At 48.9% G+C, this 17,069-nt stretch overlaps 1 protein-coding gene across 2 annotated transcripts in view; it reads left to right on the top strand.

The window, feature by feature from the left end:
- Positions 1-17,069, top strand: part of SLIT3 (slit guidance ligand 3) — a 597,503-nt gene that overhangs the window by 477,311 nt on the left and 103,123 nt on the right. For both annotated transcript variants that reach the window (XM_035013944.1, XM_035013938.1), the window contains exons 10-11: positions 8,566-8,637; positions 13,457-13,528. In XM_035013944.1, the coding sequence (XP_034869835.1) occupies positions 8,566-8,637; positions 13,457-13,528 (144 nt within the window). The remainder of the gene's footprint in view (positions 1-8,565; positions 8,638-13,456; positions 13,529-17,069) is intronic.

Below are 17,069 nucleotides of genomic sequence, written 5' to 3'. Positions count from 1 at the left end.
GCTTTATTAAAAACACGGTGAGATAGAACCCTCCTACTCCAAATATCATCAGATAAAATCCTCCAAATAAGACACACGTTCCCCTAGCCTCTCTGTTGCTCTTCTCCCCCCCTTCCTCCTCCTATGCATGCCCTTCTATTCCGATAGACGGCCCATTAACTCTCTCAGCCATTCACACATTCATTCAGCAAACGTCTGTTGTTAGCCCACTATGTTCCAATCGTAGTTCTGTGCTTGAGGAGCATCAGTGAATAAGAGACATAAAATTTCTGCCTTTATGATGCTTGCATTCGGGGGAGGGGGGAGGTAATAAACAATAAACAAAGCAAAACAAATTATATGACATGATAGAAGGCGATGGCTTCTGTGGAGAAAAATAAAACAAGGAAAAGATTCAAAGTAACTAGGGGGGACAAAACATGTGGCTATGTGGAGGAAGAGTGTTGCAGGTGGAGGGCACAGCACGTGCAAAGGCCCAGAGGTAGGAGTGTGCCTGCTATACCAGAAGGCCAGTGTTGCTGGAGTGAAGTAAACATAAGGGAGAGCGTTCGAGGATGAGATCAGAGAGGCAATGAGGAGCCAGATCAAAGGGACATTTTAAAGACTTTTCTTTCATCCTGATTAAGATGAGAAGAAACATGATTTACCACAGTGGAGAGTCAGTTTCTTCTTTCTTCATTGGTTTTACCCGCTTTTCCCCAATTCCCTTCAAAATTTTCTTCCCCCAGCCCTAGTAGACACAACTCACGCCTGCAGGCAGGAACCAGTCAGTAAAGCGTCCTTTTGGCCTGACACCCACACTTTCCATGGCCTTTGCTCAACCTTCAGTCTTTCTTTTGGCAAGAACCAACAATTAATTCACTTCACATTTTGCTGTTTCCCTTCGCTCCTCATGGTGTATTGCTCTCGCTTTGGAGATCCCTTCCATGGAAGGAGCTCACTTAGACCCCATGCGGCTCCTGCTCATCCCCTTCTCTTCTTCTCTGAATTCCTTTTGTTCCTGGCCTTACTCTCTTCCCCATTCCGTACTCTTTCCCCTTGTCTTTATCTTCCTCTCCTGATTCATTTCCCCCCTTCTCTCCCTCTCCCCACCAATGATCTTCCCACCTCACTTCCCAGCCCCATCTCTCTCTTCACCCAGTTAATGCTTTGCTCCTTGTCGTAAAAGCTGCCCACCTTCCCTCTCCACCCATGCCAGGGTAGGGCTCGGCCCTCCCAAGTCAGACGTTCAAGACAGAATTCTTTCCCATGTTCATCTCATTTCAGATTCCCAAAGATCTTTGCTTTCTTTCTCTGCCCCACTTCGTTCCTTTCTCCCTCCATCTGCCAGGTTTATCTTCCCTCTTTGGCAGCCATAGATCTTTCCTCAAACCACAGCCTGATGAAAGAGGCCAGTCTAATAGTCAGGCTGTAACTTGACCCCTGCCAACCCCTGATTCACCCTCCTCTGCCCCACATCTTTATACCTCCAACTTGGGCCTCACAGGCACACAGCTCAGGTGTCTGGGAGAGAGAAATTGCAGATGTCCACATCAGAGGTGAGACCCATGCAGACCAAGCCATACCTGGACTGTTGGGCTCATACCTGGACATCAAGTTTTTAAAGGGATATTAACAGGGCGCCTGGGTGGCTCAGATGGTTAAGCGTCTGCCTTCGGCTCAGGTCATGATCCCAGGGTCCTGGGATCGAGCCCCACATCGGGCTCCTGGCTCAGCAAGGAGCCTGCTTCTCTCTCTCCCTACTCATGCTTTCTCTCTCTCTCTCTGTATCTCTGTGTCTCAAATGAATAAATAAAATCTTTAAAAATAATAATAAAATAAAAGGATGTTAACAAACTAGAGTAGCGGTTTCTGAAAGGCTGTCGGATTACTGATATCTTTTTCCTGCTGTGAGGTAAAGTGAGAAAAACAAGAACGATGTGATGTTTTTCTGTTGAGCAAAACTATTCAATTTAAAAGACTATCCTTTATTTTAAATTCCTGGGCTCCCTTATTCTGTTACTGTTGTTTTTTAAAATGCCCTCTATCTTGTGAAATGATGGTTGCTGAAGGCAGAATATATATGCTTGTGTGTGCATGCACATGTATGTGATAAATGTGTTTAATCACATATGTAATTATGTAATTATAAATGTATGTCTCTATATAAACATGTATTATATAACACACACACATAGGGCACCTTAATTGGCAAAATAAAAGGTCTGGAACCACCTAGCCTGTGAAATCTAAAAGTCTGGGAATGACCAACCTAGCTGGAGTGCTTCTAAAAACAAACAGCCACAAACAGCAACCAGATTCTTAAGAGTGTAGACCTTGAATTCAGGGAGCTAGATCCACATACTAGCTCTGGCCCTGCCTTTTAGCTCTTGGTTAAATAACTTTTCTGGGTCCTGTTTTCCTCAACCGAAACACGCGGAGGCCAGTGGTACCTTCTTAACAGGTCTCGTGAAAGCGAAATGAACGTGTGCAGTCAAATGCTCAGCGTTGTGTCTGACACGGAGGACAGACTGTCAGCCAGGACTGTTGGTATTTTACTGCTACTACTACTACTACCACTTCCACTTTTATTAGGCTCAGTGAGAAGCGTTGGACCGTATCATAGGAGCTGGAGCCACCCGCATACACAAACCTTCCCCAACGCTAGGCCAGGTTCTTGAGGGTTATGGATGAGAGAAGAGGTTCAAGAACCAGGCTAGCCGCTTGCATTAGGAATGGAGCCTGGCAGTAGCTCATCTTCATGCAAATGTATGCAGACGTGGAAATACGGCTGCCCCTAGATGCTTGCCGAGCACCCACGGCCCACCAGACAGATTGCCCAGGATTTCTCCTTCTGTGATGAAATGAAACTGAGACATTAAAGAGATGAGACAAGATTCTATGGTTAGGAGGGGATGGGGAGAGGTCACATGTAAGAGAGACCTTTGAGGAAGAAACCTGCTCATTCTTCAAGGTAACAAAGCCCTTGCCTGGGGACCCGTGTGTTGGCCCTGAAGTCTTGAAAACAGCTGAAACGCATCCTCATAGCAGGGAGAGAAGACCAGCAGATGGGGGAGGTTGAAAGATGAGGTAGAGAGTAGAGAGTTGAAACTGCAGTACCTAGCCCAGGATGAATAGGAGGTGTCTGATTTATCATCCCAGAGACATCTGAATGTGACTTTTTACTGTCAGGAATTCTGCCTTTTGTCCATGGCACCCATACAGTGCAGATTTCCCCCCTCTCTTTAGGGATGCTTGGCACCCTATCAGGCTCTCCAGGCCCTGTGCACAATCCTCAGCCGGTAGTGATTCTCTAACACCTCGGGAGGGGTTCTGCACTCCCCAACTTTTGGGGGGAGGAAGGGCTATCTCTCATGCAAAGCAATCTGGCAAACTCTTTTAGAATTTTTTTTCAAAGCCGAAGCAGCTCAGAGGACTGTGTGCTGGTCTCCCCGCATAGCAGAGCCAATTCCTCTAAAAATAGCTTTCTTCCAGAGAACCCACAGTGAGACAGCTCCCTGCAGATTTTCCTCGAAACTGAGCTCCCACCAACGGCACCGTTCTTGCTGCTCTCTGTCGTTTCTCTGAACCAGCTCCAGCCTCTACCAGGGATAGATTCTGGGAAGAGCCAGAGGCTCACACCTTCCTCTCTTCTGTGGTCTTCTGTCTTCCCTCCAGAGTCCTCAAGGCTCAAGAGGACCATCTGTAGCTAGAGCTTCATCTTAATCTCTGTCCCATCTTCTTCCAGTGTGCTCTGTCCCCCGCACCCATACATACACACACACACAGTGCCATCCAGTGTGTCTCATGCCCTCTGCTCTAGCAGCTCAATTTAGTTGATGGAGAAAGGCCGCGGATGGGCTTCCTGTCGAGTCATAAGTGAAAGCATCTGGGGGAAAGGTAGCCATCATTTCACCTCAATCCCATTGTCTGGGGTGAGGAGATAAATAGTGGCTTATCTGCTTAACAAAAACACATATTCTCCCATTATACTGGTCACCAGGGGATTTTAAAAAGAGAGGATGGGAAAGGAAAAGGAAAAAAAAGCAGACAACAGAACAAAAGGACTGGAGGGTTCTGGAAGCCATCACCATCCAGGATTCTTCAATGTTCTGAGAGCACCAGGTTTCTGAGGGACTGTCACATGGAAGGTGGGGAGATGGGGTGGGATGGGGCGGTGGAATAAAAGGGAAGCGGATGCAGCGCAGAATAATTAAGAACGGAGCCTTGAGATAAGTAGTCCAGGGTTGAATTCCCAGTTTTGCCTCTTACCTAGGGCACCTTTCTTAACCTCTCCTGCTTCAGTCTGCTCCCCCCTTTGCAAAATGGGGCTCATCAGCCCTACTAGAGATTTTCTATGAAGATTAAGTAGCACAATTGTGCAGAAAATTAGCACAATGTTTGGAAGACACTGAATGGAACCTAAAAAGAAAAACCTATGCACGGGGTCACATGTGCAACATGATAGAATGGTTTAGTCTCAAGTTCCCATACTATTTTTCTTTCATTTTTTTCCTAAGATGATAAAAAAAAAAAAAAATTCTCTGGGAGAGGCATCTGGGCACATGCATATAATCAAGAAGAGCGAATCTGGCTCCGTGCCTGCGCTTCTGTTTTCTGCCGGCAAATGCCAGGTATTGTGCAGAGCAGGTCACAAATGACTCATGTCACCTATGCCCGTAGCCCTCATCTTTGTTGTTATTATACTAATAATAATACTTGCTTTGTAGGATTGTTGAAGGACTAAAAGCCAGTGTGCAAAGAGCCCAGTGTCTAACATATAAAGGGCCCTCAGTAAATGGTAGATGTTTGTCCTTCTTGCCACCTCGGCCATTTCTGCCACCAATACTCGAACCCAGCTCCAGAACCGCTCTATCAGGTGACTCGTAGCCTCGCCGTTGCGCTGCCGTGACCCTGCCAGTCTCTCTGGCATCATGTTGACTTATGCACTGCTAGAAATATATTGTGTTCAGTCGCATGTTTGCAAATGACAGATCATTAAGGAAGCACCGAGAAACTAGGGCAAATCAATACAGAGCGCAAATGGCTGAAATCCCCATCAGATGTTCCCATTGTGTTTACTGGTGCCGGAAGATGTTCAGATGTTTGATTTGTATGTTTGTTTTTATGCTAGTTCTATTAAATCAGTTTGCAGCCTGAAGAACGTTTGCCAGACAAAGAAAGACCCATGTGCCATTTAAGAGAGACCTAAAACAGCTGTTGGCTTCAGACACCTCTCTAAATGTGACAGTTTTTGCTGATGCTACTGCTTCTGCTCATCCTTCACACCTTTTGTCACTGGGAATATGGATCCTTGCATACTTGTTCCAGGCTGTATAAAACCCACCAGGGGCTATCTGCTGCATAGAAACTTTGTGTGTGCATACTCACCGTGGGCTTACTCCCTTGACAAAGGGGCCGTTTCCCTGAGGATGAGCTGGCAATGACTAAAAATGGAGATGCCTCCGCTCCAAATGGGATTTGGCAAAGCTCGGTGATGGAGAGTTGAGGTTTTTGAATGGGACGAACTTGAGTTTCATCCCAGCTGTAGCTCTTCCTGGCTATGTGAATCTGGACAAGTGACTTAACATCTCTGAGCCTCCATTTTCTCACGTTTAAAGCGGAGATGGTAATAATGAATAGGACTTGCCTCAGAGAGGTGTAAATGTTAAGATAAACCAGGTGAAACTCTTAGCCTAATGCCCGACTTACAAGCACCTGATAGCTATTAGCTCTTACTATTGTCATTATCCCTACCCTCACCTTTACTTTGCATTTGAAGAACACCGACTATTCACAACTACACCCCCCAGACAAACTCTGATGCCCCTTGGGGCAAGGTTAACCCACATCGCGGCACTTGCCATGGCCTTGGCACTCCGTAAGGGGTTCGGTGCCCAGCCAGGACCCACAGCAGCGTAAGCAGCAGAGAGGCTGCAGAGACAAATACCATCCCTGGAGTGTGTGCGTCTGACGAGTACGGGACGCACAGAGCCGTCCCTGCAGAGATTGGAGTTCTTTGTTCAAAACCACACCTTTGCACTCTATTTGCATATCTATATATATTCGCATCTGTACAGCGTCTCCCTCAACTCCTTCAGCCTTTTTACAAAATACCGACTTCTGCAGAGGCTGCCTGGGGTCTTAACCTCCCGAACCTTTCTGTGACTTTGGGGAAGTCACTTTAATCTCTAGGCCTCAGTTTCTCTGTTTTCAGAAAGAGAGGCAGGCAGTATGTCCGATGGGTACAAACAGATGTTAGTTCTGCCAATTACTTGCTCTGTCACTCTGGACAGGCTATTTGGTCCCTCTAGGTTTTATTTTCAGCATCCACAAAATGAGGCCAACACAGCTTGCTTCATAAATGTAAGGATTAAAAGAGATAACAGACATAAATCAACTTGGCCTCATAAATGATAGCTCTTCCTGTTTGTTATGTGAGCCATAGAATTTGGTTCTGTGATGGACCGTCTTGGGCTGTTGCTGTCCCCAGATTATTAAACTCCTTGGGGACAGGTACCACGTACTGCTAGCTGGTTCATCCCTCCCTCGGCTCTTACGCCTGTCACTACAGTGGAGGTTAATTGAGTACGAATCGCACACATAGCCGGCTGACCTCCCACGCAGTGCTGACCTGACTCGCATGGGCTCTTGGCCTGCAGCTGGGAGCAGTGGATCCTCTTGCAAAAACTGAGGGCGTTGCCATCATTACAGACAGTGGCTCTCCCCAGAGGCATCATCCAGCCACAATCCCTTGCCAAAGTGGCAGGTGAATCACAGGATTCCTGGAGAGCATTTTCCACCTGACTGGCAGCCCCAGAGACCCATAGAGCCACTGCCTTGGCTGAGAAATCCCTACTGAACTCTGCTCACCTGGAAAACAAGAATGTCCTTGGAACATCTCAGTCAAGGTAGCCTGCCCCGAGTCCGCTGCCTCCGTGGGTGGCTGGATCTGGTAGCTCACAGAGTCTAAGACCTGGTGGCTTGCTCTTGTGCCTTCCCATGAACCAGCCCAGCTCCGTCCAGCCAGCCTGTGCCCGTGTGCCCACAGAGCATGCTCCCCACCCCCTCCAGCAGGCCACAAAGGCTTTCTTAATAGAGCGTGGCAGTCTCCTTTGTAGACTCTCTTCATCCAGCAGCCAAGAATGATCTGTCCTGATGCTCCCTTTCTCCTCCCACCCGCCCTTCCTCTTTTTCTCCACCCACCCGCCCACCCTTCCTTTGGCCTGGAGAGTGATTTGTCTGTGTTATGGGTAGGCCTGACAAACCATTGCACATTAGCAGCTGAGATGTTGTTTGAAATGGGAAAATTGCTGGCAAACTGCTCCATTAGCGGTTCCAGTAACAAATACTCTCTTCCCCCAATGAAGATGAGATTGCAGAGGCACAAATTAATATGACTGTCTCCCTGACTCTGCAGCGGGGATTACTCTTCAAGATGAATGGGCTCATCCCCACCAGAAATGCATCCACTAGATGTAGCCTCCAAGGGAGCCGCTTCCACCCGTCTGTCCCTTCTGCTCCCCCCATCCCTCCCTGTACACACCTTTTTGCGTGTCTTCCCAGCTGGGGGTATGGGGAACATCCATGTCAAATGAGGAGGTGATGAAAAGATCCACACCCTGGAGAAAAGGGAGATGGGCAAGAAGGAGAGGCTGAGTCCTTGGACAAGGCCAGGGTATTCACTCATCACCTCTAACAGAGGGTCCTGCCTCCCATTCAGGCCTGTGGCCCTCCACACCTGTTCTTGACAGGAAGTCATCTGAGAGGCGAGAGAATAAAGCATTGAGATGCTTGCTCACTCCCCATGGCCCCTTCTCTTCAAGGAAGTTCTGGGCCCTGGGCCTGTAGCATTTCTTGTCATTCTGCAGTCCCAGGAGAGGAAGCACTTCAGGGAAGTCCATAAGGTGGTAAAGCCAGGGGTTCTAGCAGCAGCCCCCGGGGGGTGGTCCGACTGGGGCCCCTAGGGGGCCCCTAGGGGGTGTCAGGCTGGGAGCCTAAAGATTTGAAGGCTGTTTCTCCAGCACTTTAGAAGCCCGTTGGAAAACCCAGAAACAAATATCAAATGTTGTTGTTTATTGTATGTTGTACTCCTGAAACTAAGTCAGTTATAATAAAAAAAAACCAGAAATGAAGTCAGCCATTGTCATTCCTGCCTGTTCGGTACCCCTGTGGCAGGGAGGGGTTGAGTGTTTACTGAAAGGTGACATGCTTCTCTGGCAGGCAGGTATCACTGGCCCACAGGCCATCTCTTCTTCTCTTTATCCCTTTGACTTTTTCAGCACTCTGGTGCTACAGATTTTTTGAAGGAGACCTCTGCCTTCAAAGATGGCTTATGATAAGCAAGAGCCAGAATCCTCAAGGAGATGTCATCTTCTTTCATTTTTCCGACGGCCATTAGATCCTGGGATGGGTGCTCCTTCCACTAGAACATGGGTCTCTAGCTTTCACACAGTGTTTGCCTGGTGTCCTATAACCAATAGTGGGTGCCATGTGATAAGAGGGACCATCCTGTCTTCAAGGCCCTCAGCCACCACCTCTTGACAGGTGGATGGTTAACTGACTCTTGTCTGCTCTGTTTCCCAGACGCCTGGAACAGAACTCCATCAAATCCATCCCTGCTGGAGCCTTCACCCAGTACAAGAAACTGAAGCGAATGTGAGTTTCCCCAGGGAAGGGATGAGGCTGATGTTTTTATGCGGGGGGTAATGGGTGTCCTGTGTCGTGGGCAACCTGCCCAGATGACTGCCTGCCTCGCATCCTTCCTGGAGAGTTTAGTGTTGGACCTGGAATGCTCTCTAAGATTGGGAGGTGTGGGTCAGGAGTGTTGCTTTCAAATGGTGAGGTATATGGATTTAGACACCTCAGAGCTAGGGGTCTCTCCAACTAGAGCAAAGTGAAATTATCTGAGTCAGAGGTAGAGCTGAGTTGGCTAAAAAAACCTGTACCACCATTTTGATTGTCCTCGCTTTCATGATGTGGACCTGAAATAGGAGTGTCAATAAAGCTGGGACAGTGGCCTTGTATCCGTCTACAGCACCCTAACCAACATGCCTACGGCCATGCACACACACATCTAACAAAGAGTGAGCGTCTACCACGTGCAGGAACTGCAGGGTCTCTGGATGGAGTGTGCACTAAAACAAAGTTTGCTCCTGTGGAGCTTACATACTTGAGTGGGAGAATGCAGAAAAGAAACAAGTACCAGAAATTGGTAAGTACTAGAAAGTAAAACAAAGGAAGGGCCCACAGGAGCCTCTCTGTGCAGGTGACCCAAATGAAGGGTGGGAATAAGGAGCTCTCAGGAGAGAGCAAGTGATGAGCCCTGGGGAGCGTACGTGGATGGTTTGCAGAGCAGCAAGGAGGACGGGAGGGTGAGGGAGAGAGTGGTGGGGATAGTGTTGGAGAAGTAGGTACGTAGCGCCAGATCCTGTGGACCCTTTAGACCATGGGTAAGGGCTTTCTATTCTTTCTAAGTGAGATAAGAAGCCTTGGGCCCTTCCTTACCCTCCAACCACATATGTCTTGCCTGTGATTATCCCCACCATCCCCATTACCACTGCATCCAGGATCACTGACCACTGTATCCTATCAATACCTGGGGGACACCAACACTGCTGTTCCTTCCCTACCACGGCACCACTGACAGCATCATGCATCATGGCCCTTATCCCCGCCATGGGGGCAACGTCATCACCACCCTTTCCCAACCCATGACTGCCCTGAGCCCCGCTCTGTGAGTCACTCAGACCAGGGCGCTCGCAAGGGAGGCTAGTAGAGTTCAGAAATGGCCCAGCCATTGCCAGCATAGATATTAAGAATAGGGGAAGGAGACACCTTTCCCTTTTCTGGGCTGAGAAGTCATTTATCATGGTCCAGTAATCAAAATGCTGTTTTCATCCCAGTTATTTACCCTCCCTGGCCCCCACAGAGGAAGAGAAAGCAGGTAGAAACATGCACCGACTCGATCTTGCGCCCTTCTGCTGAAGGCTGATTCATCAGTTTCCCTTGGGTAGGAGGGCCTCCATTAAAGAGGTTAAGTGTCTGCTGACTCCTTTTATGTTAAAAATAAACATCCCCAAGAAACAGTGGCATTGGTAGGCTTTACCCTCGGATCTTGGGAAGGCAACTTCCCATCTTCCTGGAAATCCAAACCAAACAAGATTTTCTCCTGGTACAATTCCAGAAGTAGAAACCAACATAATGAGCCAGCCCTGAGCACGTACTTTTTTCTCTCCCCTTGGCAGCATCCTTGCTGGAGGAGCTGTATAAATATAGGCCTTAATATTTAAAACCTTGGGCCATTAATCTCCTGGTCTCCCTGCTTCCCCAGCTCACTCCATACCCCCCCAAATTCATTTTTAAAGTCTAGCTTGATTATGCAGCCAGATAGTAATTTCAGTGAAAAATGACAAGTTCAGTCCCTGCCCCAACCTATATCTCTTGCATGATTTAAGTTACTGCTCTAATTTTTTGTGAAGTCCAGGTAATTTAGAGCTTGGCTATGTTTTACTGTCCTTTCTTCATCCCATTGGAGTTGCCATGATCTGTGCAATTCAAAATTCATAAGACCTTCTCAGTCATGACCTGAGACGGGAATTTAATTTTTGATCACTTCTGATGCTACTGATATTTATTATGATGCCCTTTTTTTCCCCAAGGAGATGGCAGTAGGGAAGAGAGACCACTTAAAAATTTTTCAGATTAACAGAACTTCACAAACCAAGACTGAAGTATGATGGCTTGGGAGAAGTAGGGCCCCTGGTAAGAATGGATTTTAAAACCCTAAGTGTGAATTCCTCCTAGGTGTATGTGGCCAGTCTCTCTAACAGAAAGAAGTTTCCCCTCAACTATGTATGAACTACACCCTCCTCTTCTCTCTAATAACAACAACAGCAACAACAAAGGATTCTCCTGGAATGAATGACTTTGTCCCCATTTCTCGTGGCCGGCTTAGTATAAAAAATACTTCCAGGTAAAAACTAGTATCAAGGTAGAGAAGCCATTTATGAGGAGTGCAATAGGCACTAGAGAGAAGCCCCTGGTCTTACAGGGCTGGTTAACTGACGGCGCAGGCAAATGGGGGCCACAGCTGTGTGACTTGGCCAGAAAGGCATGTCCTTCCGCTTCTGCACTCTTACGTAGAGTAGGATTCCACAGGTATCTGTCACCTTGGCTCTGAACCGTCTGGGAAGTCCACTGCCTCTCGGCCATCCAGTTTGTAAGCCCCGGGGCACTGGGGTATGTCTAAGACCGACCTGATGGGAAAACACTGTGGCCTAAAGGATGGCCCTGGAACCACGTGCACAGGAATCACTGGAGATGGGCTATACATGCAGGTTTCTAGCCCCCTGCCCCCTGCTCGTGAAAGCAGACTCCCCGGGGGTGCGCTTTAGTAAACACCCTAGTGATGTTTGAGAACCACTGAGCAGGAGTGACCCAGAACCTGGAGTCAGCTCAGGGCCACCTGCTGTGGATCGGGAGGGCTCAGGCAAAGAGGTCAGGGAGCAGGAGATGCCTTCCCCAGCCTGCCTTCTGTGCGGCGCCGCTGCCTCGTGCATCCATCATTGTGAAGTGAGGGAAGACCTGAGATGCCAAACACATAGCTGCGTCAAGTCACCTGTGGCTCTAGGTCCTTCACCTTTTCAGGCTGCCATTTGCTTCCTGCAGAATTAAGAACTAAGATGAAGTGACCACCAGGGGCAATCCCCAGCTAAACTATCACTTGTCCACTTCTACTCCCCATCATTTTCAAGACCACAAGACATCCCTCCCGTGTACAGAGAAGAGTGCGTCTGAAAGGCTAGCTGTGGCCTGACCACCACTTTGCCCTGACGAGGCTAAAGCAGAGGGCTCCCCCTGCTATCCCCAAGTTCCAGAACTTCTTCCTGCACGCTAGAGATCTAAGTAGCTTGAAGAGACATCCCATGATCAGGAAAACAAAACAGAACCCCCAAAACAAAACAAAAACCCAGGCTCGCTCAGCAGTCTGATCTGAGCACAGAGCCAGCGTGCTGGCCTGACATGCCTAGTGAGGCAGGCAGGCGGAGGGCGAGCAAGATTAGGATAATCCAGGGCATTTGCTTGGTAAGACCCTTATACAGAAGTGGAGCGCTGGAGAAAAGCCTGGTGTAAACTGACGAGTTTGTGAGCACAATCTGTGGATTTGTGAGAGGCGATCTTGCCAGCTAAAGGGATAAGCTCGACAGCTGTGCCTAAGAAGCCTTAACCTGTGAAATATCTTTCAACTTCCTGGCTTTGGAACCAGGGACGGAGGGAGCAGAGGCCTAGGAAAGGTGGCCATGCAGCCCTTTGAAGGCTATGAGAAGGAGGGGAGAAACAGACCCAGGGAGGGTGCTTCAGAGGCTGGGGGCTGGGGGTTTGGCCTCGCCGGAGGCAGTCGCTTAAGAATCCGCTTAGATGTGCTTTCTTCTCCATAGTCCCTCGGCTCCTCCTTGTTGACCCTCCAAGACCCCAGCTCGCTCTCTCCTACACAAAAGCAAAGACCCATTGATGTCTTTTGTTAAAAAAAAAGAACTGGAGAGGTGCGCTGTCTCTGGAAACTGGGGCAACTCACCTTCCAATGATAGGAGCCCAGAGGCCGCCCTCGAGCTAAGGACTCAGAGAAAGTCTTCCGCCTCAGTGAAGTGCCATTAGCAAGAACTAGAGGCTGGAAGTAACTGGGATGCAGGAAAGGGGCAGCCTCTGGGCCCAGAGGAGGAGCCAGGTCAGGGCGATTCCTCTGCACTGGCGGGCGCAGCCAGGGTGGCTGCCTTCTGTCACGTAGCCTCCCACTCGTCCACCGGACGCCCCAGCCCTGGGCATCACCGCCCCCCCGCCCCACCACCGCGGGCTCTCGCCCGTCTGAGGAACACTACTAGTGACAAATCCACATCTCAGAGCCATCCCATGAGGATCTCATGATGTGCTTGCATCACATGACCTGGAGGACGCACCGAACCAGACTTTAGTCACTGCTCAAAACCTCTTTTCAGGTCAGTAAGGAAAGGTCACTGGGAGGTGAAATGACTCAGGACAATATGGGGAAGAAAATCAGCATTGGCTGAGGCATGCGACAAGAAGATAATGCATGCCCGAACCCTGGCCTGTGTTTGGGTGAGGCCAGCTTCTGCTTTGTTGATGCTATGATTGCTAGGTAACGCACAACAAGGCCCCAATGGGCCTGGGTGCGGCCTTCCCTATGAGGGGAGGGCTCACATGTGCAAAGCCATATGTCAAAGTCAAGATGCTGTGGGTGAGCATTCTTTGAAAGCCAAGAAGAGTGAAACAAATGTAGTATATTTCATCAAGAGACAGTTGAACTGAATGGTCTTTAAGCCCTTTCTCTTGTACTGTGAATAAATAAACTGATTAATTCTCACTGCTTTAAATATCTGAAGTGCTCGATTCACACCTAGGAATGACCGTATCACACCTTGGAGCTGTGTTCTCAGGCTCTCCCATCAATGTTTTTTAGAGACATCAGCAAGAATCAGATATCGGACATTGCTCCAGATGCCTTCCAGGGTCTGAAATCACTCACATCACTGTAAGTGGGGAGCAGAGTCGCGTGGGGCGGGAGGGGGGGGGCGGAGTTGGCAATAGGAGAGGGATGTGTCCATATTTTTCAGGAGGTGTTTATCAAGGCTTTATGTTCCCTTACACACTTGTGGCAACCTGGTAAAAGAAACAAATATTTCTTCAGGGGAAATTGATCTTGGGGAATATTTCTACAACCCAAATGCATTATTTTTATTGATTAAGTGCCCAGCAGCCTTCCCAGTTATTGGCTTCTAATTCAAATGCATCTTCTGCTCTACCCACATTTCCCCTCCCACCCGCGTGCCTCAGCAGTGCTCTCTAGGGACCTGAAGGGACGGAACGGTAATATATGTTTATTACCAATGTGCCCATTTCACCTATCTATGTGACCTTGTCAAGGGAGAAGCTAATTTTCTTCCCCTGATTTTCAAGCTTTTCTTGAGTAAGCATCCACCCCCTCCTGTAAGGCCTTTTCTTGGATTTCACAACCCTAGGGCAGCCTGCTGGGTGGAACCACAGCCTCACCCACAGGGACTCAGAGACCCACAGGGGCAGGAAGGCATGGAGCTTTGTCCTGATTCTGTCAGTGACTCACCACGTGGCCCAGGGGACGCCACTTGAGTCTATTTCCCCCCCAGACAAAATGGGGAGAGCGCTATCTTTCCTGCCTAATACAGCTTCAGTGGTGACCATGATAAAATAATTGGCAGTACCTATAAAGCACTTAGGGTGTGCCAGGAGTCTTGCAGGTTTAGTCCTCAGAACAACCTAAAATACAGACTCTTATCCTCATCTCTCTTTTACAGTAGAAGGAATCGGGGTGATCGGAGCTCCGCACAGACAGGAGCTTTTATCTGTTTTGATCCTGGCTGAATCTCTGGCACCTGGAACAGTACCTGGCACACAATAATTGCGCAAAAATAAAGCTTGCCGAATAAGTATAATTATCCGAAGTCCACAACGGGGGGAGGCAGGATTTGAACCCACACAGTGTGACTCCAGAACCCATACTCTCAACCCCATGTGATGCTGCCCCTTCACTCCAGATAATGTGAAAAATATACACTAAGACTCGAGAGGTATCATCAGCTGATATCATTTATGTCACTTGATGACCCGCCCACTGAGTAGGGGTGAGCAAGCTGTCTGTGCTTTGCTTCTCTCTGTAACCTGTTTGCTTAATTTATGAGCGGGCAGGTAACAAGATACACATTTTCCCCCACCTGGCCCCATCCCACTGGGAGGGGGCTGAGGACAGGGAAGCCTCTTGACTCAGCTGTTGCCTGCTGCTTGCAGAGTAAATTAGTTTCATTTATCGAATAGAACATCTGGCTGGGTTATCAAAGACAGGATCGTCTGTGAGATTAATGCCTGCTTATTGTGCTGAAGATCACAGAGGAGCAGAGGAGTGGCTGTGTGCTGCCAGGATCCTGTCCCCGCCCCCACCGTCCCATTCCCCTTATCTGGTTTCCCTCTGCTGGGACTTGGGCACAATCTGAGGACTGTGAGATGCTTCTGGTCCTGCAGGGAAAGGAAAAAAAAAAAAATTCAAAATCTGGTTGCCAGACATGGCATTGGCATCCCACTGGCCAGTTCTGAAATACACTGGGGCCATAAGGGAAGTGCCCCCCCCCAATTTATGCATTCATCCATTCAAGTAGACACCTACTAGGCACATAGAATGTGGCAGTGAACTGGATGGACAAGACCCTTGGTCTCATGGAGCTTGGAACACAAACATACCCAACCCAAACTCAGGAGTGGCCAAGCTAAAAGGCAGGAAAGCCTTGCCCGTACTCATTCATTTATTCTTTCAACAAATACTGTGCTAGACCCTGTCAGCTCTCAGCTCTAGGGACCCAGCCATGAGCAAGCCACATAATGTCACCACACGCATGGAGCCGACGTTCAAGGGAGCTGAGAGGTAGAGGCACAGAAAAACGTTTAAGTAAATGAATACATAAGTAATAGAACATGACATCATGAAGTGATGAAGAAATAAAAACAGGGTGACAGGTGGTGAAAAACATTAAAATATTCAGGAGAAGCTTCCCAAGGAAGAGCTGTGTGCACTGAAGACCTGAAAGGTGGGAAGAAGGCAGTCAAGGAAAGATTTGAGGGCAAAGCCAGGTGGGTCTACACCCAGGTTGCTCCACGGTAGACCCACAGCCCTCTTCAGTCTGCTGGAGAGTGGTTTTGACCCAGTAGGTTAGAGCTGTCCCATATGGAGGTATGATGGGTCATATGAGGATCCCCTGCCCAAGTCCCTGGTCCCACCACCCCACCAGCTGCTGCTCCACAAAAGCTCTGACATCAGCCGAGACAAGCAGACAGTGACGCCACAGTGTTGGGCACAGTGAGCGGTGCAACATTAATATGAATTACAAATGTGAGCCTGAGCCATCATGCTGACTTTTATTTACTCATTAATTTGTTGAAACATTAATGAAACACACCCACCAGCTGAATGAGACACTCTTTTTCCTGGTGGCGTCTGGAAAACAGGGGGTTTGGTTTATCGCTCCCATTTACTATTTCCTCACCCTAGTATTTTGTCTCCTCAAAGACGTGTAACAGCCTGGATTTGCAGTCTGAGTGGGGATTGAATATTGCATTCATGCAGTGTACTTCAGGGCCCAAGAGGGAATTGAAAGGAAAAAACCAAAAAGAAAAAAGCCCTCCTTAGCTCCGTTTCTTCCATGTCAGAGGAGGCTGGACCCAAGAGAAGCAGTCTGTGCCAAACGGATAAAAGCAAGGGAGGCCAGCAGGGTCCTCGGCGCCTATGTGGGGGGGCCAACTGAACCCCCTGGGCACTGGGCTGGAGGAGCTGACCATAGAATTCTTCCCCAAGCCCCCCCACCAAGTTTCCGAAGGCAGCCCATGAATAGGAGACATGGTGTGAGGGACCCTGTAGGTCTGAAAGAGAAAGGGATAAAAGAATTCAGAGTTTCTTGGTTCCTGGAGGTCAAGAAGGGGCTGGAGTGCAGGGGCCATCGCTCCGAGGTCACAGTTCCTTCCTCTCCAGTGTTTCCTGAGAGCCAGTCCTTGACTCAGCAGTCCCTGTGCCATCTGGATAGGACCCCAGATACCCAAAGCCCTGTCTGAATGGATGATTAAAGAACTCAGCTCAGGAATTGCTAGGATGCAATGGGATATTAAAAGGAAACGTTCCATAGGCTGGGCTCAGCCTGATCAATACCCATTGAAGACAAGAAGACACAGGGCGGGCCAGCTTCCTACACATCTTATTTATTGCTGAGGTGTGAGTCATATTAGCCACTCAGGGAGACACTACAGAGGGACTGCTGCTCCCTGTTGTGGATTATTTATTGAACTGGGCTGCCCAGGAGTGAAACAGGATGGAGCCCATTTCTCCTTGCCTCCCAGCCCCTGGTGGCACTCACCTGCTCTCCCACTGGTAAGGAGGAGGGGTGAGGCCAGCCAGGGAAGGAGATGCTCTGAGAAACCCCACCCACCCACCCGCTGGAGTTGGCCGAGGCGATGGCCGCTACATGAGTGGGTTCCAGGGCCCTGGCCTCCACAGTGAC

The sequence above is a fragment of the Mirounga leonina genome, unplaced genomic scaffold, assembly GCF_011800145.1.
Source record: "Mirounga leonina isolate KUSES-001 unplaced genomic scaffold, KU_Mleo_1.0 Mir_104, whole genome shotgun sequence".
NCBI lineage: Eukaryota > Metazoa > Chordata > Mammalia > Carnivora > Phocidae > Mirounga > Mirounga leonina.
The sequence above is the reverse complement of the archived record's forward strand: the minus strand, read 5'-3'. Positions and strand labels throughout refer to the sequence as shown.